Source organism: Mercenaria mercenaria, chromosome 13 (genome assembly GCF_021730395.1).
Source record: "Mercenaria mercenaria strain notata chromosome 13, MADL_Memer_1, whole genome shotgun sequence".
Lineage (NCBI taxonomy): Eukaryota > Metazoa > Mollusca > Bivalvia > Venerida > Veneridae > Mercenaria > Mercenaria mercenaria.
Window position 1 is genome coordinate 27,487,084 of NC_069373.1, and position 24,479 is coordinate 27,511,562.

A 24,479-nucleotide genomic window follows, 5' to 3' on the forward strand; every position below is an offset into this window, starting at 1 on the left:
ACTATATGACACAAGCTGGACAACTCTGGCACCAATTTTTAATGAATTATGCCCCTTTTTGCTTAGGATATACTTATATATAGTGTTTTGATACATTTTATCTTTACCTCTCTTATTACTTTAAGTTGAATTTTTTGACATAGACTCAGGCTATTGTGCAATATCTTCATCCACAATTGCAGTCATTAAACACTCCAGTGACAGCTCTAGTTTCCTCAGATGTGCCTAGTTTCACTATCCAGCATCGAAATAGTCGAGCACGCTGTCTCCTGTGACAGCTCTTGTTTATTATTGGCCGTAGGGAAAACACGAGACCAGTTTTCTGTGGTACAACATGGACATCCAATTTTTAGGTGTATTTTAACATATCTATACCTTGTAAGATTTTTTTTTTCTTTTTGGTTAAATTTCTTCCCTTTGTTGTTCCTGTCCTTTGGGCTTAGATATTTTTTCTGAGGACCTTCTTGTCCTCAAGTGCAATGATAACAGGTGAGCGATATAGGGCCATCATGGCCCTCTTGTTTTTTTTCATTCCTTATTTTAAATTTTTTAAACCTTCCATGAATATTTATCAACATGCAAAGTTGTACCGTTCCCCCATCTCGCTCCTCCACCCAGTCATGCCCACAACCCCAATCATGCATCCCTTCCCTCACCCCCCAACATTTTTTTTTCATTTTTAATTTTCCATTAATATCTATAATCAACATGTGAAGTTTTGTACCCTCACCAGGTCATACCCCCCCACCTCCACTCAAAAAAAAATATATATTTCTTTTTCCATTCCTTTTTTCTCTGTCAGTGAGCAGTAAGTGAGCACACAAGTCTATCTTTCAGGTTAATCTCTGCAACCACTAACTATTAGAAATACCTTTTTTTTCCCCAGGACTATAGTCCTATGGATTTATCTTCCACCTGACATTTTCTTCCAACCCTTGAGCAGTTCAATGCTGCTGTTTGCAAACATTGAATTTGGGGTCAATGGAGCAAAAGTCAAGGTCACTGTTACTAGAAATAGAATAAAATTGTTTCCGCTCAGTAGCTTAATTTTCAGTTGATGGATTGAAATAAAACTCGGCATGTAAGTAGCTTATAGAAAAAACATGGCTGCGATTGCATATGGGGTCAATGGGGTCAGGTTCAATGTCAGTATAACTGATTTTATATGCCTACTTACAAAATTCCACTATGGCGTAGTGATCTAGTGTTGGACCAAAGCTGCACTATCAAACGGATGGGTCGCATTTCAAATCCCACTGAGCACCTAACTTTGTTTTTAGGGGTTTGTTTTGTTTTGTAAGAAAAAAGAACCATTAAGATGCCTTAGGGTCAAGGTCAAAGTCATAGTTACTAAAAATAGATTTTTTTGTCGAGCCCGCTTGCGGTGAGCTTGATATAGTCGTCAGTTTTGGCAGGTCGGTGAATGTGCGTCCATGCGTCCGTCCGATTTTGTCCGGACCATGACTTTGACATGCATGGTCAAAGGTCAAGGTCACAGTTGGAGGACAAAGGTCAAATAGAAGTTTGTCCGGACCATAACTTTGACATGCATGGACCAAATTTGTTTACATTTGGCATGAATGTTTACCTCAATGAGAAGGAGTGTCATGCACAAACCCCATGTTCCTATCTCAAAGATCAAGGTCACAGTTTGAGGTCAAAGGTCAAATTGAAGCTTGTCCGGAGCATTTCTTCTTCATGCATGGTGGGATTTTGATGTAACTTGACATGAATGTTCACCTTTATGAGATGGAGTGTCTTGCGCAAGAACCAGGTCCCTAGGTCAAAGATCAAGGTCACACTTAGAGGCCAAAGGTCAAATACAAGAATGACATTGTCTGGAGCATGTCTTCTTCATGCATAAGGGGATTTTGATGTTACTTGTCACATATGTTCAACACTATGAGGCAACCTTGTTTTTAGAATTACTTCCTTTTGTTTTTACTATAAATAACTTATATTGTAACTTTTTTTATTACTGGCCGTGGGGAAAAATTGAGAAACTTTTCTGTGGTACAACATGCATGTTACGTCAAATTTTTCGGTGTATTATCTCTACCTGGTAAGGAGTTTTTAATGGACTTATATTATATAGATTTTTTTTAATAATTGGTCAAAAAAATTCCATATGCAAATACAGGCGCTAGTGTAAATCAGTTCTGACACTGCCAAATAGTATAATAAATGTTAATTTTTTAGACAGCTGGCAGGCTCGACATTCTGCCCGTGGGCATGCAGAATGTATTTCTAGTTTATTGGAAACATCAAAAATATGGTTTCTTGTTTATATATTTAGTTGCAATTGACATTCTGTCACCAAACTAAGTGTACAGCAAGCTTATTATGAAGAACTAGCATTGGATTGTATTTGGGATTACTAAAAAAGAAAAAGACTTTCTGCTCAATAGCTGTTTTTAGGAATGCGATATTGCAATGGAACTTTGTATGTAAGTAGCTTATTAGGAAAGAAAGGTTAGGGGATTGTATTTTTTTGGGCCACTAGGGTCAAGGTCACAGATCAAAGTCAGTGTTACTAAAAAAATGAAAATGTTTGAAAATCCTGTTTTTCAGGGAATTTCCATGTCTCTTGTTATCTTTTAAATCACTAGCATATTTTCCTTTCCCTTTTATTTGGCCCGTTTTGCTTTTATTTTCTACTAACAATTTTTTTAAATTGATGTGCATGAAAATGTCTACGTCACTGTAAAGGGTTAGTCAGTAATGGATAGATAGATAAAGAGAGAGAATCACTGATAAATGGCCTAAGCTGATGATGGAAAATAGGAAAAATTGTTTAACATTTTCGAGTTACTATGTCTTGTATTAAATAATAAGAAGATGTCTATTGTTTCACATTTTTAGCTCAACTATTCAAAGAATAGGTAGAGCTATTGGACTCACCCATGCGTCCGCGTCCGCATCCTGATTTGGTTAAGTTTTTATATGTAAACTGGTATCTCAGCACTTGTGGGAATGGATTGAAATTTCACACACTTATTTACTGTGATAAACTGACTTACATTGCACAGGTTCCGTAACTCTGTTTTGCTTTTTTACAAAATTATGCCCCTTTTTTGACTTAAAAATTTTTGGTTAAGGTTTTATAAATAATATGTAAGCTGGTATCTCAGTACCCACTAATGGGAATGGATTGAAACTTTACACACTTGTTCACTGTAATGATCTGACATGCAGTGCACAGGTTCCATAACCCTGTTTTGCATTAAAATTATGCCCCTTTTTTGACCTAGAAGTTTTTGGTTAAGTTTTTGCATGTAAGCTGGAATCTCAGTACCCACTTATGGGAATGGATTGAAACTTCACACACTTGTTTATTGTCATGATCTGACTTGCATTACATAGGTTTCATAACTCTACTATGCATTTTTACAGAAGTATGCCCCTTTTTTGACTTAGCTGTTTTTGGTTAAGTTTTTGAATGTAAGCTGATATCTCAGTACCTACTAATGGGAAAGGATTGAAACTTCACATACTTGTCCATTGTCATGAACTGATATGCATTTTACAGGTTTCATATTCCTGTTCTGCAATTTTACAAAATTATTCCCCTTTTTCAACTTTTATTTTCATTCAACTGACAAGGCTGTTGAATAGCCGAGTGTTGCTGTCCTCCGATAGCTCTTGTTTTTATCATACTTAGATGTTGCTGCATTGTGTAGCTTTGTCTCAAACCAAGCTAACTTAATCTGTTTTAGACTTTCTCTGAATGATAAGGCAGCCATGATAGATGTTATCATTTATTTCTTTTGCAGTACCAACTATGGTGTTGATTACACAAATTTGACTGACGTTTTAGGTCTGTCACCAGGGACTTTCGTTATCAAGAAACACAATGGCTTACAGCGACACCCTCATAATGCTAAGAGAGTAAGAATGATCTTTAGATGTTTTGTTTATTGTAAAACATGCAGAATAATTTCTCATGTTTGTTTAAAAGGTTGCACTTCATGGTAAGGCGCTGCCAGAGCAAAAATTAGAAAAAACCTTTTAACAACTCACCAGTGTGATGTATCGTCACAAAAAATTGGTCTCTAGCATTTTTTGTTGGAGTTCTCTCAAGTTTTCTTCAAAAGGTTTGCCTTGGACCAAATTTGGGGCCCCAATAGGGGTGAGGATGAAAAACTTTGAACAATCTTTTTCTCCAAAGGTGCAAAGCTTGGTGGTAAGATATTTTTCATAACAGTAGGCTAGGAGTTCCCTACCAGATTTGGTCATGCCGACTTCTGTTATGTTTGTTAAAGGCCTAGATTCACTACTATATAAGTGTCCCCCCCCCCCCCCCCCCCCCCAATATACAATTCCCAACTTATCTGCTGCTTATCAGCGATTATGTAATAGCAACTGATTAGAGGGCAATTAGCACAGCAGGGACCCCAACTAGACCATGAAGATGTGTGCAGTGGAGTTGAACGAAATTAATTTTTCTTCAGTGAATGTGGAATGATAATAATATTAATTATTATTTTGATATTATATAGATGATAATAACTATTACTTTAATGTTATATTAATGATAATAATAATAATAAAATTAATCGTAATTATTATTATTATTATTATTATATTACATAAAGGATAATTAAAGATACAGTAATAATATTGAAAATAATAATGATAATAAAACACAAAACACAAGTATAGTGAAAACTTCATGAGTTCTTTGTGCTGACAAACAATATTTTTCTAATTGGAAACTGGGTTTCTTGTATTCATGTAATCAACATTATTTGAACTTAAAATTATTGTGTTCCATCTATACTCAATTTTCATTTTCAGTATGTTGCCAAAAGTGACTTTTTTCATGCTTTGCTTTGTAACTTTGAAATGCACATTTCAATTTTAGACAAATGTTATTTCAGTATTCTGCAAGCTTTAGATGAGTGAAAGTCACATTTTTCTGAAATATCACAATTCTCCAGACAAACTTTGAAAAAATAAAAACTTGCATATTTCTTTAAGTAAGATTATCATTATTTCATTATTGTGAAAATAAGTTCCTGATTATATTATTTTTGTGTTTGATCAACAAATATTTTTCTTTACATAGAAATGCAAAAAAAAACCAACTAGTATAACTTTAAAAGTTATCAGTTATATATCAGTTTAAAATAAATTACATTGTTTCCCCTTCTCACTAATTGATACACTTGTAAGGTAGACTGACTCTCCAATAAACATTGACCCTTGTTTATTGGAACCATACTGTGATGGTCATTAGCCCCCAACTGTGCTGGTGAAGACAAAAATCCCTTGGCCCACTGCCAAAATCTAGGCCTTTAAGTCCAGTGTGTGACACAGGGCCATCATGGCCCCTTTGTTTGTATATCGTATTTTGGTACTAACTTAATGCATGTTTGGATTCTTAAAGTTATGCACTGTTACTGTTTCACATCATTTATAAATCATAAAAAAGAAGTTTAAGTACATGTTTACCAATACACTAATACAGAAACCAAAGAACTTAATATGTCCAAAGTGAAAAGTAATTCATATTTATCAGACATGCCTATACCCTGTTATATTAAATAAACAATAACATTTTGTAGGTGTATCTTATTGGTGAAGGTAAATACATGTATACAACAACAGATGGAGGGCTAAATTTTAACAAGATAGATTTGACATTTCCATTTGACGGAGAGTTGGTGTTCAATTCATTCAACAATGATTATTTGATAGCACTTAATGCTAACAAGGTAGGATTCTAGCAGACATTCTTCATAACAGTTTAAAGCTGTGAAAGTAGAAATTTTATCCAATAGTTTCAAAGTCAGATGACAAATTCAATGAAATGGAAAATTTATAAAATTATGTTAAAAGTCGTTTTTAGCTCATCTGATTTTTTGAAAAAAAAAATGATGAGTTATTGTCATCACTTGAGCGGTTGTCGGCGTCGGTGTCTGCGTCGGCATTGCCTGGTTAAGTTTTATGTTTAGGTCAGCTTTTCTCCTAAACTATCAAAGCTATTGCTTTGAAACTTGGAATACTTGTTCACCATCATAAGCTGACCCTGTATAGCAAGAAACATAACTCCATCTTGCTTTTTGCAAGATTTATGGCCCCTTTTGTATTTAGAAAATATCAGATTTCTTGGTTAAGTTTTATGTTTCGGTCAACTTTTCTCCTAAACTATCAAAGCTATTGCTTTGAAACTTGGAATACTTGTTCACCATCATAAGCAGACCCTGTACATCAAGAAACATAACTCCATCTTGCTTTTTGCAAGAATTATTTCCCCTTTTGGACTTAGAAAATCAGTTTTCTTGGTTAAGTTTTATGTTTAGGTCAGCTTTTATCCTAAACTATCAAAGCTATTGCTTTAAAACTTGCAACGCTTGTTCACAATCATAAGCTGACCCTGTACAGCAAGAAACATAACTCTATCCTGCTTTTTGCAAGTATTATGGCCCCTTTTGGACTTAGAAAATATCAGATTTCTTGGTTAAGTTTTATGTTTAGGTCAACTTTTTCTCTTAAACTATCAAAGCTATTGCTTTGAAACTTGCAACACTTGTTCACCATCATAAGCTGACCCTGTACAGCAAGCAACATAACTCCATCCTGCTTTTTGCAATAATTATTGCCCCTTTTGGACTTAGAAAATCATTTTCTTGGTTGAGTATTATGTTTAAGTCAACTTTTCTCATAAACTATCAAAGCTATTGCTTTAAAACTTGCAACAGTTTTTCACCATCATAAGTGGACACTGTACATCAAGAAATGTAACTCTATCCTGCTTTTTGCAAGAATGATGGCCCTTTTTAGACTTAGAAAATCATGGGTAGGACAATATTTCTATTATTCAAAAAAAATCAGATGAGCGTCAGCACCCGCAAGGCGGTGCTCTTGTTCTGTCTTATATGCAGACGAAAAATATAGAAGTTTTTCCCAAGCTAAAATCTGTCTGAAAATCAGTTTAGTTTTAGAAATTTCAGCCAGTAACTTTGTTTAAACATTTGACATAAGTTTTATACCAGAAAATCAGTTTAGAATATGCTGTAAAAAATATTTGTTTTGTAGAACATGTTTGTCTCAAAAGATGATGGAGCCAACTGGAAACCGGTTGATATAAAAGAGAAACGTACTGGAGAGAAAAAAGTTGTTGACAAAGTTGTTTGGGGTGTTAAACTTGATGACAGTGTTGACAAAGGGACAAATCCAGACACTGCTGAAACTATATATTTTACCTACGGAGCAGAGCAGATAAATGACCCAATTTTAAAGCAATGTGAGTAACTATTTGTAGGGGAATAATATTTATTAAGAAACAAATAAAATTCACACTTACATAATCTTCAGAAGTTGAATTCCATAAAATCATTTTCCCAAGAAATAGCCATTTTGATCTTAATGACAAAAAACATTGTGCCCCAAAAATTGATTTTACACATCCACACATTTCCTTTTAAGTGTTTATGCCTACCGTATTTTACCTAAGTCTTGGGACAGCATAAAATAATTATTTTTTTCACTGTCCCAAGACTTATTTCCCGAAAAATAATTAGTTTAAAAAGTGTCCCAAAAATATGGACACAGTAATCGTCATCGGGTAACATCCCCCACCCACCCGTGTTGAAAGCGGGAAAAAAAACAAGGATTATCGGTAATTATTCTGTTGATAAACGAAGTAATTGGCCTTGTTTTCATCATAAATTAACACCCCCTCAAAGAGGTAAAAGAAGTGTGTCGGTATCATGACATTAGAAGTGGAGATCAAAGCGGTATAGTTTCCCCGAGATTTTCATGGCATTACGTCATGTTTTCGCGCCATGTTGCACATCACTGTTTGATCGTACCGCCTCGGTTCTTAAGTGCTGAGAAGTAGATCTAGTGTTGTAACAATCAATAAAAAAAGCTTCTTTTTAATTTGTTAAAGCGAATGTGCAATATCCCGTATAAACTGACAGGTAAACGTGTCAAACTATAATAGCGGATATCTTACCTCTGTGACCTATTTGCCCTCAAGGAAATTACAAAATGGTTTGAGAAGAATATCTTATTATAAGGTGTCGTGTCAAAAAATACATGTACATGTACAAAGATTCATTCAAAACTTATTAAAAATACGCAACAACATCATTATTGTTTTTGTTTTTTAACCGCATTTTCTATTTACATTCACGAGTTCATGTAACAGAAATCTGTTTGCCAAAAATCGTTTTACTTCATATTTTTAAATTGCTGCCGCCTTTTCATTATTTAAGATTTTTCTATTCTGTTTTTTGTACTTTCTGGTCAAAAGTCTGAATTTTATGCCCATAGTTTGTATCATTTATTTACTTTTAGAAAGAAATAAGTATTTAGGATCGCGCTGTTTGAAATTTTGCAAGTAATTTTATGAAAATTCGACCGTTTTTATAGAATTTTGCCAACATTTCTGTCGATACCTTTTTAAAATCGTTATAGAATTCAAACTATATTACTTCTCAATTGGTGTTGAAAATCTGAAGCAATAAAAAAAAAAAATGAATGTGTGACGCGCGTTTTTTGTATACGTGTCGATGAACAAAAGTAACGGCGTTGTAAGACATTACGATAGGTCGCACGTGCTCGTGGAATGGAAAATTACCGGCATGGCGTTTTGATATCTGTACGATTCGCGGGTAAATTCCGGTCAGTGGTAAATAAAAATAAACAAATAACGGAAAATGGACTTCCTGGCTGCTGCTGCAAAAAAAATACAACACTTTACTAGTAAAAACACGACACGAAAATGTTAAAAAAATAGTCTTTGGTTCTTATAATTATTTGATATTTTGATCGATACAACATCATACAATGTATAATAACGGTATTTGGGTTACATCTTGAATCAGTACAAACCTTAGTCCCAACACTTAGGAACGAAAAATACGCTGAGAAAATACATGTCCAAAAACTTAGGGTCAAGAAAAATAATTATTTTTCCATATTTTAGGGGTGTCCCAAGATTTAGGGTGTCCCAAGACATAGGTGAAATACGGTAATTAAATAACTAGAAACTACAATTTAATATTTATTGAGTCGGCTAAAGGCTGAAAGCCTTTTGACGAGTCCTTGCTATCCAACGATTCTCTAAATGGACCAAATAACACAGTGAAGGGATGTAGTTCCATTAGATTTCTCAAACTTCAAACAGTTCACTGCATGAATGAAGTTAAGTTGTGTCAATTCCCTTTGCTATGACCAATATACGATGTAATCTGTCATATTTATGACTTGTAATTGTGCAATTCTCGAATGTAACTCATTAAGCATAAATGTGCATTTTAAGAATTGCGCAGGCTTACAAAGCTTGGGTAACATCCAGCGAAAGACAAAAAATAGTTCACAGGGCTCCAGATAAGATGCGTATTAGCGTAAATTACGTATAGAAATAATGCAAATACGCATGTCTAATAATTTCTAAGCGTATAAAAACGTATATAAAATTACAGAAACGCACACAATGCTTTTTTAAAAACAAAATCTGAATCGTCTGGATGCGTTAAGTAACATAGCCGATCAGCCTTAATTCTCCTACATTAAACGTAAACATGCATCGTATGATTTCTATAAACTTTGTGTGGGTTGAATTTTGCAGTCAGTAAACGGATAAATTATCAGAAGAAGAAGCTCTTACTGGTTTGTTTAGTTACTACTGATATTAAAAATGATTTTAATTCTTATTTTTCGAGAAATAAACAAATCGGCGAAACATTAAATTGTATTTTCTTGTAGTTTTTGAAATCGAAAGTAGATCGTCTATGTTTGGCTGCTTTCACGAAACGAAACAACTTTTTTATGAAAAGATTTAAATAAGAGGTAATTTAACCGTAAACTTCAATGTCAGATACTGCCAATTGCTGCTAAATGTCTTCGTATCATCACAATTTGTAAAATATATTGTTCAAACTGGAGAAAAGTGTAATGGTATCCGGATATAATATTTTGGGTAAATATCGAGCTGTGTTATGAAATTTTAAGAAAAAACTAAAAACAAACTGAAACTGGTAGACTATACTGTCAGTACATCAATCATTAGCCGACTCAGGCCATTCAGGCCTTTGATGTTAAAGTTACAATTAAAAGATCAGTTAAAAAACAAACTGAAATAAGAGACAGACTAATAGAGTACAGGCAAAGCTGTATAAAGCAGCCAGGCAAATGAGTGGTACAGTCTGGCTGCTTAAGGTAGGTGGCTGTTTTAAGACAAGTTGAAGCAACAACACGGTGTAATTAATACACATTTAACATTACCACTCTCCAAGCTCGGGTATCACAGTCACCTATACTTTGATGCCAAGCTCAGGTATCACAGTCACCTATACTTTGATGCCAAGCTCAGGTATCACAGTCACCTATACTTTGATGCCAAGCTCAGGTATCACAGTCACCTATACTTTGATGCCAAGCCAGGTATCACAGTCACCTATACTTTGATGCCAAGCTCAGGTATCACAGTCACCTATACTTTGATGCCAAGCCAGGTATCACAGTCACCTATACTTTGATGCCAAGCCAGGTATCACAGTCACCTATACTTTGATGCCAAGCCAGGTAGCAGCTCAGGTATCACAGTCACCTATACTTTGATGCCTAGCCAGGTATCACAGTCGCCTATACTTTGATGCCAAGCTCGGGTATCACAGTCACCTATACTTTGATGCCAAGCCAGGTAGCAGCTCGTGTATCACAGTCACCTATACTTTGATGCCAAGCCAGGTAGCACAGTCACCTATACTTTGATGCCAAGCCAGGTAGCAGCTCAGGTATCACAGTCACCTATACTTTGATGCCAAGCCAGGTAGCACTTACCACTCTATCAATATCATTGAACATAATTATAAGGTGTCATTGACCAACATTTTGAAACCAAAATAACATAATATTTGGAAAAATTATTTTAACATTGAGACAATTCTACACCCCCCTCCCCCAACTTTTTTAACTCCAAAAACAGAGAGACATGCATAAGGGGAAAGTGTCTTGGTCAAGCCAGTTATGATGGCTTCACAGTCAGGCAGACCCTTAAATGAATTTAGCAAAATGAAAAGTCAGTATGTGACGTTAGTTGGCTGGCTGTATATGGCAAGTGGCTGCTCGATACAGGTGACCGCTGTGGCAGGTTCATCTGTATATTAAAGTAAGAGCTAGACCTATATTTCTTTAGACTAATTCACAATTTCAGAATGGATTCTTTTTAATTCTGTTGTGTTTGTCTCTTTTAATACATACGCTAGAATGACGTCACGTTAACATGGGGTGACGTCATGATTTTGTTGCAACCAAGAAAGAGCGCTACTATATTTTATCTACTGTTTTAGATTAAGGGCATATTAGAATCGAAATAACACTATTTATACACTTGGGCGGTAATACATCGTACAAATAATTTCACTCGGGCTGTGCCCACGTAAAATTATTACACCCGACGAATAATCACCCATCGTGCATATGTAGTGTTAAAACACTCTTTTGCTATAAATTATTTCTTAAATATGTACCATAAATAAAAAAGAAATTCATACATAAACAAGAGCGTAACTACTTGTTTTATTCTATTACAGTTTTTGACTTCAGTTATACAACAGAATTTACTCTTGCAAAGTCTACAGATGCTGGAGCTACCTACACTGATCTTCTAGAAAAAGTTGTTTCATTTGAACGCCAGGGAAAATTTTTGTATGCCTCTCAAATAAAAAGCAACACAGATGCTGTAAGTTAAGCTCTTATGGTAATGACTGTTTCAGCCGTTTCTGATTTTAAGCTTACCTGAGCACAAAGTTTGGAAAACTCTGGAAATCTCCTCTCAGACTACTGGCCCAGTTTTAGAATAATTTCACAGCATTGTTCCTTGTTCTAAAAGTATTCAGCCCAGCTGTTAATGTCAGGTGAATGATTTAGGTCCAGGATCCATCCTGGCCCTCTTGTTCAAGAAATGGAGCTTTTGTTCTTACCCTTTTGTCTGAGTCTCCATCACAGAAGTTTTGTATACTGGTACTGATGATAAACTCGGACAGAAAATGAGGTTTTTTACCTGTAACTTTTTTATTTCTGCAAATTGTTATCAATGGTTGGTATCAAAATACAGCTTAGCTCTTACTGAATAACTGACATAATTTAAATTTATATTTAGTAAGCAAACTCACAAGAAGTGAGGCATTGAAAGTGGTATGTAAAATGGGGACTGTAGGAATGTTGACTGATGATAAATTCGACCACTTTGTCATTTAAAAAAATTTCTCCGTAGTATTATATTGAAACTTTCCCAAAAATGCTGCAACAGTCATTCCCGATCAGGTAATGAAAAGTGACCCAATGTCAGGCCTTTATGTGTTGACAGTGAGCATGCGCAAAAAACACCCTCATCCCCAGTATTTTTGGATAAATATTTTTAAACAGACAAATGTAACTCATTTATTTATACAGAATATTTACCAATTTGGTTTTGTTTACACCAGTTGGTGTTCTAAGTGGTTGCTATTAGACGGCATGTTCAATCATATAAAAAAACAATTGCAACTGAATAATTTGAATGTGGTCAGCTTTATCATCTTTCGAATTTATCATCAGTACAAGCAGGCTTCTCAAAAATTAAAGGACCAAATACTTTCAAATACCACACTTCTGCAGCATTATGACATGACCTTTTAGGGCAGATTTCATAACCCGGGCTTACATATTACAAAATTATGCCCCTTTTCAAAGTCGCTGTCTTTGTACATTTGTCCCTCATCCCAGGATTTTAAACCTTACTTCAAGTTACTTGGAGTGTAGAATTTTTTCATGTGAAAGCTTTCCAGCTGGCTGACTGTAGGTCTGTGGTTCTAGCAAGTTGCCCTCTCATGCCTAGGGTTAGGGTTAGTAACATTTTAGGGGGCACCTTGGGTCTTCCAACATTGAAAGTTTGAATGTTGCCATATGACATATAATTGTGTCCATTTGCTGTTAAACCCATCAAAAATGAAACAAAATTTAAAGTTCAGTAGACAGTAGAAGACTACATCTGCCTTAATGTCTTATAGGAAACATATTTACCTGTTTACATTCTAGTATGGCTGGAGACATCTGCTTATTTCTACAGATGGTGGAAATGTGTTCAGGGAAGTCCAGTTACCTACTATAGAGCCAAGCAGAGTAAGTATTCATTCTATACAGGATATATGGTAGTCAATGAAAGCCAAAACATAAAAATAATGTGATGATAAATTTCATAAAAAATAAAATAGAACTTGAAAATCAAATACATGTATGAATTAAAGGTATGTTATTGAACTTAAATATACTACTGAAAAAACATGATATCGCGTTGACAATACTTTCATGGTTTTGGCCAGAACAGCTCTTTCCTTGGGGACAAGAATTTGTTGATTTTTAAATTTTAAGGGTAAACTCATTTATATTTTATTCGTTTCTTTAGATTTTATTTCATGGACTGACACAACTGTGAACTCGACAAAAACTAGGTTGTCACAAAATTTAATAAAAAAGTAATATTTCAGTAACTCTATCTCGCTGACTTCAAATCACTTGCCCCTCATCGATGTGGGTTCGAGCCTCACTTGGGGCGTTGAATTCTTCATGTGAGGAAGCCATCCAGCTGGCTTACGGAAGGTCGGTGGTTCTACCCAGGTGCCCGCTCGTGATGAAATAATGCACGGAGGGGCACCTGGGGACTTCCTCCACCATTAAAGCTGGAAAGTCGCCATATGACCTATCGTGTCGGTGCGACGTTAAATCCAACCCAAAAAAAAAAAAAAAAAAAAAAAAGAATTTAGTAACTCTATCACTTGGAGTTTATTTTTCAACTGACAATGTTACTTGTAGAGATACTGTCAAGTCTTTCTGAGTTTGACAAGGAAATACATTCAGTATAAACATGTTTATTTTTCATTTCAGTTTTTCAGTGTAATGGATGTGGAAGACAGTATGATATTTATGCATGTTGATAATAAGGATGGTTAGTATGCTTTGTGTACTTACTATTGTATTATTAAAAGTACCCTGTTTGATCCATACCATGAAAACTGCTATAAATTTTGTCATATTATGTTATGACGCTGGTGTCTGTCTCTCCGTCTGTTAGCCATTTCCTGTCCCCTCTGTAACTCTTGAACCACTTCAAGGATTTCGAAGAAACTTACACAAATATTCACCACATCTAGATGACATGCAGAGCGCATGTTTCGGATGGCTTGCTTCAAGGTCAAGGTCACACCTTTGGGCATATATTGCTCCGTATTGTGATGCATATTGCGTTGCTCTTGTTTATCATCTTCTGTACTCCATTTTAGTAGACTGAAGTGTATATCTTTATTTTACACTGGAGCTAAAAATGAAAGAATCGAGCTAAGCTACAATACAGGTTAATCTGTGTGATATTTCTTTACTGATTTTCATTTTAGTTACTGATTTTTGCTGTAGCTGTTCCATATATGGTTAGACCCAGTGTGAAAAGAAATGCTTCTATTATCTGAATGTAAAGAACTGAAACTGAAAGTTGAAATACACAGTAATAAATGCTAACATATCTCTACCCATTCTCTGTACAGCGAACAAGGACTCTTGGCCATTGTTTTGATGAATTATTTGCCAAAACTCTAAAAGCTAAGAGGTAATTAAAAATAACAAGAGTGAAATTTATCATTCACACAATGGTTTTGTTTTGAGTGAACTGAGATAAGACTGGCAGTAATAAGTCTACCCATGATATAAACATTGATGTTGTATTAACAATAGTTGAGTCTGCAGTGAATATATTTGATACCAGTTCATGTCTCTGTCAGCCTTCTCTACAATTCAGCATTGTTACCATTTTATGCAATGATGGAAGACAAAATAGATATCAGTCAGAAATAATCAAATTGGATACACCTTTGATGCTTCTGCTCAGTAGAATTCATATGCTATATCTGTAACTAAAAGTTAGAACATATAAATTACAAAATTTCACGATAGCTAAATTATTTTACAAAGTCATTCTTAACATTATAGATAATGAGTTAAACTTCGAATCATTCATATCATGTGCTCAGAACTAATTGTCTTCAAGGGTTAAATGCTGGATAGTCAGTGTGTTTTGTCAGAACATTTATAGTATTTTCAAAATATGAATAAATGTGCAGTGCCCATTAAATAAAGCCAGCAGTAGTTATTTCAACCTTTGGTCATACATTCTGATCTTTTAAAAGATTTGTTTTATTTATGAAGTTTGACTTAACCAATTTGAAGTAATTCAAACTTTAATTCATTATTTTTGATAGATACTGGTCATGGGACTCTTTACACATCTGCCAATCAGGGAATAGTATATTCAATATCTCTGACAAGGCATCTCTTCCCTAACTATGGGGAAATACATGATTTCTACAAGGTGAAGTCAATGCGAGGCGTTTACATCACCAGTCAGATGAGCGATGACGATTCCATACATACCATGATAACCTATAATCGTGGAGCTGATTGGCAAAAAATACCTAGACCTGAAGGTGTGGCTTGTAAAGATGAAAAAAAGGTATCATTTATATACTGTTTAGCTTGACTATACGAATGTAATGGAGAGCTATCCTACTTGACCCAGCATCCACGTCAGCGTCCCTTCACCATTCACACTTTGTTGAATGTTTTGATGCACTTAACTCTTTATCTCTGTGTTTACATGATGGATTTGCTTCAAACTTATAAAAGTTATTCCACATCATCAGCCTTATCTTATGGCACAAGGTTCATAATTCTGGCACCAATATTTCATGAATTATCCCCCCCTTTTTTACATAGAATTTCATGTTAAAGTTTTGGTACACTCAGTGAATCTCTGTTATTACTGAATGGATTTGATTCAATACTTAAAACGGTTGTTCTCCATCATCACTCATACCATATGACACAGAGTCCATAACTTTGGCACCAATTTTTCATGAAATATGCCCCATCTTATTTAGAATTTTGGGTCAGTTATGATGCATTTTCACAATATCTCTGTTATTACTAAAGGAATTTGATTCAGACTTAAAATAAATGTTCCTTATCCTCACCCGCATCATGGGACACAAGATCCATTTCTCTGGTTCAAATATTTCATGAATTATGTCCACTTTTTTCTAAGAATTTGAGTGTTATTTTGATGCTTTTTATACTCCCGTTTGAAAAACAGGACATATTATGGGAACGCCGCTGGTGGGCGGATGGGCGGGCAGCCGGGCGGGCGGCGCCCACAGACTTTGTCTGGAGCATATCTTCTTCATGCATAGAGGGATTTTGATGTAACTTGGCACAATTGTTCACCATCATGAGATGGAGTGTCGTGCACAAGAACCAGGTCCCTAGGTCTAAGGTCAAGGTCACACTTAGAGGTCAAAGGATACAAGAATGAAAACTTTGTCCAGAGCATTTCTTCTTCATGCATGGAGGGATTTTGATATAACTTGGCACAAATGTTCACCACCATGAGACGGAGTGTCATGCACAAGAATAAGGTCCCTAGGTCTAAGGTCAAGGTCACACTTAGAGGCCTAAGGTCAGATACAAGAATGACTTTGTCCGGAGCATTTCTTCTTCATGCATGGAGGGAATTTGATGTAACTTGGCACAATTGTACACCATCATGAGACGGAGTGTCATGCGCAGGTCCCTTCTTTAGAATTACTTCCCTTTGTTGTTACTATAAATAGCTTATATTGTAACTTTTTCATTACTAGTCAAAGGGAAAAATCGAGACCACTTTTCTGTAGTACAACATGCATGTTACACCCAATTTTGAGGTGTATTTTGACCTGTCTCTACCTGGTAAGGATTTTTGTGTGGACTTACAATTTTGTTTTTAGCTCACCTGTCACAAAGTGACAAGGTGAGCTTTTGTGATCGCGCAGTGTCCGTCGTCCGTCCGTGCGTACGTGCGTCCGTAAACTTTTTGCTTGTGACCACTCTAGAGGTCACATTTTTCATGGGATCTTTATGAAAATTGGTCAGAATGTTCATCTTGATGATATCTAGGTCAAGTTCGAAACTGGGTCACGTGCGGTCAAAAACTAGGTCAGTAGGTCTAAAAATAGAAAAACCTTGTGACCACTCTAGAGGTCACATTTTTCATGGGATCTACATGAAAGTTGGTCAGAATGTTCATCTTGATGATATCTAGGTCAAGTTCGAAACTGGGTCACGTGCGTTCAAAAACTAGGTCAGTAGGTCGAAAAATAGAAAAACTTTGTGACCACTCTAGAGGTCACATTTTTCATGGGATCTTCATGAAAGTTGATCAGAATGTTCATCTTGATGATATCTAGGTCAAGTTCGAAACTGGGTCACGTGCGTTCAAAAACTAGGTCAGTAGGTCTAAAAATAGAAAAACCTTGTGACCACTCTAGAGGTCACATTTTTCATGGGATCTTTATGAAAGTTGGTCAGAATGTTCATCTTGATGATATCTAGGTCAAGTTCGAAACTGGGTCACGTGCCTTCAAAAACTAGGTCAGTAGGTCTAAAAATAGAAAAACCTTGTGACCACTCTAGAGGTCACATTTTTCATGGGATCTTCATGAAAGTTGGTCAGAATGTTCATCTTGATGATATCTAGGTCAAGTTCGAAACTGGGTTACGTGCCTTCAAAAACTAGGTCAGTAGGTCTAAAAATAGAAAAACCTTGTGACCACTCTAGAGGTCACATTTTTCATGGGATCTTTATGAAAGTTGGTCAGAATGTTCATCTTGATAATATCTAGGTCAAGTTCGAAACTGGGTCACGTGCCTTCAAAAACTAGGTCAGTAGGTCTAAAAATAGAAAAACCTTGTGACCACTCTAGAGGTCACATTTTTCATGGGATCTTCATGAAAGTTGGTCAGAATGTTCATCTTGATGATATCTAGGTCAAGTTCGAAACTGGGTTACGTGCGGTCAAAAACTAGGTCAGTAGGTCTAAAAATAGAAAAACCTTGTGACCACTCTAGAGGTCACATTTTTCATGGAATCTTTATGAAAGTTAGTCAGAATGTTCATCTTGATGATATCTAGGTCAAGTTCGAAACTGGGTCACGTGCCTTCAAAAACTAGGTCAGTAGGTCTAAAAATAGAAAAACCTTGTGACCTCTCTAGAGGCCATATATTTCAAAAGATCTTCATGAAAATTGGTCAGAACGTTCACCTTGATGATATCTAGGTCAAGTTTGAAACTCGGTCACGTGCCGTCAAAAACTAGGTCAGTAGGTCAAATAATAGAAAAACCTTGTGACCTCTCTAAAGGCCATTTTTTTCATGGGATCTGTATGAAAGTTGGTCTGGATGTTCATCTTGATGATATCTAGGTCAAGTTCGAAACTGGGTCACGTGCTGTCAAAAACTAGGTCAGTAGGTCTAAAAATAGAAAAACCTTGTGACCTCTCTAGAGGCCATATATTTCATGAGATCTTCATGAAAATTGGTCAGAACGTTCACCTTGATGATATCTAGGTCAAGTTGGAAAGTGGGTCACGTGCCATCAAAAACTAGGTCAGTAGGTCAAATAATAGAAAAACCTTGTGACCACTCTAGAGGCCATATTTTTCATGGGATCTGTATGAAAGTTAATCTGAATGTTCATCTTGATGATATCTAGATCAGGGGCGAAAGTGGGTCACGTGCCATCAAAAACTAGGTCAGTAGGTCAGATAATAGAAAAACCTTGTGACCTCTCTAAAAGCCATATTTTTCATTGGATCTGTATGAAAATTGGTCTGAATGTTCATCTTGATATATAATCTAGGTCAAGTTCGAAACAGGGTTCAATGTGCGGTCAAAAACTAGGTCATTAGGTCTAAAAATAGAAAAACCTTGTGCCTCTCTAGAGGCCATACTTATGAATGGATCTCCATAAAATTGTCAGAATGTTCACCTTGATGTTATCTAGTTCAAGTTGAAACTGGTCACGTGCCGTAAAAACTAGGTCAGTAGGTCAAATAAAAAAACCTTGTGACCCTCTAGAGGCCAACTTTCATGGATCTGTATGAAAGTTGGTCTGAATGTCATCTTGAGAATCTAGCAAGTCAAGTTTGAAACTGAATCAACTGCAGTCAAAAACTAGGTCAGTAGGTCTAAAATTATTAAAATCTTTTGACCTCTCTAGAGGCCATATTTTTCAATGGATCTTCATGAAAATTGATCTGAATGTTCATCTTGATAATATCTAGGTCAGTTTCGAAACTGGGTCATGTGCGGTCAAAAACTAGGCCAGTAGGTATAAAAATAGAAAAACCTTGTGACCTCTCTAGAGGCCATATTTTTCATGAGATCTTCATGAAAATTAGTGAGAATGTTCACCTTGATGATATCTAGGTAAAGTTCAAAACAGGGTCAGGTACCTTTGAAAACTAGGTCAATAGATGAAATAATAGAAAAACCTAGAGACCATATTTTCAATGGATCTTCATGAAAATTGGTCAGAATTTTTATTTTGATAATATCTAGGTCAAGTTCAAAACTGGGTCACATGATCTCAAAAACTAGGTCACTATGTCAAATAATAGAAAAAAACGATGTCATACTCAAAACTGGGTCATGTGGGAAGAGGTGAGCGATTCAGGACCATCATGGTCCTCTTGTTTATAATTGACAGTAGGGAAAAAACAAGACCACTTTTCTGTGGTACAACATAGATGTTTCTTTCAAATTTTAGGTGTATTTTAATGTATCTCTACCTGGTAAGGAGTTTTTTTGTGGACTTAGAAAAACAAATGACTTACAATGATTACTAAACAACCACAAAATTAAAATTCCATTTGCAAATACAGGTGCTAGAGTAAAGAAATTTGCTGTGACGGGCGTATATTGTGACATTCTTGCACTCTTGTTTTTGATTTGATTTTAACCAACTTTGCACACAACTTGTGTCACCATAAGATCTTGGTTCCTTTCTTGAACCATCCATATCCCACTACGGGTTCCAGAGTTACGGCCCCTGAAAGGACAAAAATTAGCTATTTTGGTCTTGCCTGCACGATAGTGGTTTCATTTGTGATTTGATTTTAACGAAACTTGCGCACAACTTGTACCACCATAAGATCTTGGTTCCTTTTTTGAACCAGCCTTATTTCACCATGGGTTCCAGAGTTACTGCCCCTGTGCATCCACAAACTTTGTCCAGAGCTTTTCTTCTTCATGCATGGAAGAATTTTGAAGTAACTAGGCACAAATGTTCACCATCATAAGACGCAGTGTCATGCACAAGAACCAGGTCCCTAGGTCTAAAGTCAAGGTCACACTTGGAGGTCAAATGTCAAATTGGATAATGACTTTGTCCGAGCGTTTCTTCTTCATGCATAGATGGATTTTTATGTAACTTGGCACAAATGTTCACCACCATAGACTGAGTGTCTTGCACAAGAACCAGGTCCCTAAGTCTTAGGTCAAGGTCACACTTAGAGGCCAAACGTCAGATACAAGAATGACTTTGTCCAGAGCATTTCTTCTTTATGCATGGAGGGATTTTGATGTAACTTGGCACAATTGTTCACCAGCCTGAGACGGTATATAGTACAATATGCATGTTACATCCAATTTTAAAGTGTATTTTGACCTATCTCTACCTGGTAAGGAGTTTTGTATGGACTTACATTACAGTTTTGCACACCAATCTTAACACTGACTTTCAGTGCCTTGAATTTGACCTACTATCCTACTTTCTTAATATTTTAGCATCAGTTTGACATTTGAAACACATAGCTCATATTACTTAGATGAGAGAGCCAGGGTCATCATGACCCTCTTGTTAATTTTTAGCTCAACTATACGAAGTATAAGGAGAGCTATCCTACTCGACCCGGCGTTGGCGTCTTTCCGCGTCCCCACCTTGGTTAAAGTTTTTTTTACACTTTCTCTTTTTACCTCACCTGTCACAGAGTGACAACGTGAGCTATTGTGACCGCTTGATGTCCATCGTCTGTGTCCGTTGTGCGTCAACAATTTCTAAAAAAATCTTCTTCTTGAAAACCACTGGGCAGAATTACACCAAACTTCACAGGAATGATCCTTGGGTGGCCCCCTTTCAAAATTGTTCAAAGAATTGAATTCAGTGCAGAACTCTGGTTGCCATGGCAACTGAAAGGAAAATCTTCTCCTCAAAAACCAGAAGCCCTAGAGCTTAGATATTTGGTGTGAAGCATTGCCTAGTAGACCTCTACCAAGTTTGTTCAAATCATGACCCCAGGGTCAAAATTGACCCCGCCCCAGGGGTCACTTGATTTTACATAGGAAAATCTTCAAAAAATTTCTAAAAATAAACCAGAAAGCCTAGAGCTTAGATATTTCACATGTAGCATTGCCTGGTGGACCTCTACAAAATTTGTTCAAATCATGACCCCCGGGGTCAAAATTGACCCCGCCCCAGGGGTCACTTGATTTTACATAGGAAAATCTTAAAAAATCTTCTTTTCAAAAACCAGAAGCCCTAGAGCTTAGATATTTGACATGTAGCATTGCCTAATGGACATCTACTAAAGTTGTTCAAATCATGACCCCCCGAGGTCAAAATTGACCCCGCCCCAGGGGTCACTTGTTTTTACGTAGGAAAATCTTCAAAAATTTTCTAAAAATAAACCAGAAAGCCTAGAGCTTTGATATTTCACAATGTAGCATTGCCTGGTGGACCTCTACAACATTTGTTCAAATCATGACCCCCAGGGTCAAAATTGACCCCTCCCCAGGGGTCACTTGATTTTACATAGGAAAATCTTCAAAAATTTTCTAAAAATAAACCAGAAAGCCTAGAGCTTAGATATTTGACATGTAGCATTGCCTATTGGACCTCTACAAAACTTGTTCAAACCATGACCCCCGGGGTCAAAATTGACCCCGCCCCAGGGGTCACTTGATTTTACATAGGAAAATCTTCAAAATTTTTCTAAAAATAAACCAGAAGGCCTAGAGCTTAGATATTTGACATGTAGCATTGCCTAGTGGACCTCTACAAAATTTATTCAAATCATGACCCCCGGGGTCAAGATTGACCCCGCCCCCAGGGGTCACCTCGATTTTTACATAGGAAAATCTTCAAAAATTTTCTTAAAATAAACCAGACGGCCTAGATCTTAGATATTTGACATGCAGCATTGCCTAGTAGACTTCTATAAAATTTATTCAAATCATGACCCCCGGGGTCAAATTGACCCCGCCCCATGGGGTTACTTGATCGTAGATAGAAAAATCTTCAAAATTTTCTAAAAATAAACCAGAAAGCCTAGATCTTAGATATTTGACATGTAGCATTGCCTAGTGGACCTCTACAAAATTTGTTCAAATCTTGTTAAAATGTGTATGCCTATGTGCTCTATGTCAAAACTTGATCATATCATTTTGAGCAGTGGTACTCAGGTGAGCGATACAGGGCCATCATGGCCCTCTTGTTGATTTTTGTTTTTTGTTAGCTCACCTGTCACAAAGTGACAAGGTGAGCTTTTGTGATCGCGCGGTGTCCGTCGTCCGTGCGTGCGTGCGTGCGTCCATCCGTAAACTTTTGCTTGTGACCACTCTAGAGGTCACATTTTTCATGGGATCTTTATGAAAGTTGGTCAGAATGTTCATCTTGATGATATCTAGGTCAAGTTCGAAACTGGGTCACTTGACTTCAAAAACTAGGTCAGTAGGTCGAAAAATAGAAAAACCTTGTGACCTCTCTAGAGGCCATATATTTCACAAGATCTTCATGAAAATTGGTCAGAATGTTCACCTTGATGATATCTAGGTTAAGTTCGAAACTGGGTCACGTGCCATCAAAAACTAGGTCAGTAGATCTAAAAATAGAAAAACCTAGTGACCTCTCTAGAGGCCATATATTTCACAAGATCTTCATGAAAATTGGTCAGAAAGTTCATCTTGATGATATCTAGGTCAAGTTCGAAACTGGGTCACGTGCCATCAAAAAGTAGGTCAGTAGGTCAAATAATAGAAAACCCTTGTGACCTCTCTAAAGGCCACATTTTTCATGGGATCTGTATATAAGTTGGTCTGAATGTTCATCTTGATGATATCTAGGTCAAGTTTGAAACTGGGTCACATGCGGTCAAAAACTAGGTCAGTAGGTCTAAAAATAGAAAAACCTTGTGACCTCTCTAGAGGCCATATATTTCATGAGATCTTCATGAAAATTGGTCAGAATGTTCACCTTGATGATATCTAGGTCAAGTTCGAAAGTGGGTTACATGCCATCAAAAACTAGGTCAGTAGGTCAAATAATAGAAAAACCTTGTGACCTCTCTAGAGGCCAATTTTTATGGGATCTGTATGAAAGTTGGTCTGAATGTTCATCTTGATGATATCTAGGTAATTTCGAAAGTGGGTCACGTGCCATCAAAAACTAGGTCAGTAGGTCAAATAATAGAAAAACCTTGTGACCTCTATAAAGGCCATATTTTCATTGGATCTTATGAAAGTTGGTCTGAATGTTCATCTTGATGATATCTAGGTCAGGTTCGAAACAGGGTCGTGTGCGGTCAAAAACTAGGTCAGTAGGTCTAAAAATAGAAAAACCTTGTGACCTCTCTAGAGGCCATACTTATGAATGGATCTCCTAAAATTGGTAGAATGTTCAACTTGATGATATCTAGGTCAAGTTTGAAATGGGTCACGTGCCTTAAAAAACTAGGTCAGTAGGTCAAAAAATAAGAAAAACCTTGTGACCTCTCTAGAGGCCATACTTTTCATGGGATCTGTATGAAAGTTGGTCTGAATGTTCATCTTGATGATATCTAGGTCAAATTCGAAACTGGGTCGAATGCGGTCAAAAACTAGGTCAGTAGGTCTAAAAATAGAAAAACCTTGTGACCTCTCTAGAGGCCATATATTTCATGAGATCTTCATGAAAATTGGTCAGAATGTTCACCTTGATGATATCTAGGTCAAGTTCGAAACTGGGTCAGTGCGGTCAAAAACTAGGCCAGTAGGTATAAAAATAAAAAAAACCTTGTGACCTCTCTAGAGGCCATATTTTTCATGAGATCTTCATGAAAATTGGTGAGAATTTCACCTTGATGATATCTAGATAAAATTCAAAACAGGGTCACGTACCTTCGAAAACTAGGTCAACAGGTCAAATAATAGAAAAACCTTGTGACCTCTCTAGAGACCATATTTTTCAATGGATCTTCTTGAAAATTTGTCAGAATTTTTATCTTGATAGTATCTAGGTCAAGTTCAAAACTGGGTCACATGAGCTCGAAAACTAGGTCACTATGTCAAATAATAGAAAAAACGACGTTATATTCAAAACTGGGTCATGTGGGAAGAGGTGAGCGATTCAGGACCATCATGGTCCTCTTGTTTTTAGATTAACTCCCTTAGTTGTTACTATAAATAACTTACATTGTAACTTTTTTAGCTCACAAAGTGACAGTGTGAGCTTTTGTGATCGCGCAGCGTCCGTCATCCGTGCGTAAACTTTTGCTTGTGACCTCTGTAGAGGTCACATTTTTCATGGGATCTTTATGAAAGTTGGTCAGAATGTTCATCTTGATGATATCTAGGTCAAGTTATAAAC

General features: G+C 36.4%; 1 protein-coding gene across 1 annotated transcript in view; it reads left to right on the plus strand.

The window, feature by feature from the left end:
* LOC123529215 (sortilin-like) overlaps positions 1-24,479 on the plus strand; it is a 145,314-nt gene that overhangs the window by 50,435 nt on the left and 70,400 nt on the right. Inside the window, exons 4-10 of the mRNA XM_045309448.2 lie at positions 3,774-3,888; positions 5,568-5,717; positions 7,042-7,249; positions 11,550-11,698; positions 13,036-13,119; positions 13,882-13,942; positions 15,246-15,496. Coding sequence (XP_045165383.2) covers positions 3,774-3,888; positions 5,568-5,717; positions 7,042-7,249; positions 11,550-11,698; positions 13,036-13,119; positions 13,882-13,942; positions 15,246-15,496 — 1,018 coding nt within the window. The remainder of the gene's footprint in view (positions 1-3,773; positions 3,889-5,567; positions 5,718-7,041; positions 7,250-11,549; positions 11,699-13,035; positions 13,120-13,881; positions 13,943-15,245; positions 15,497-24,479) is intronic.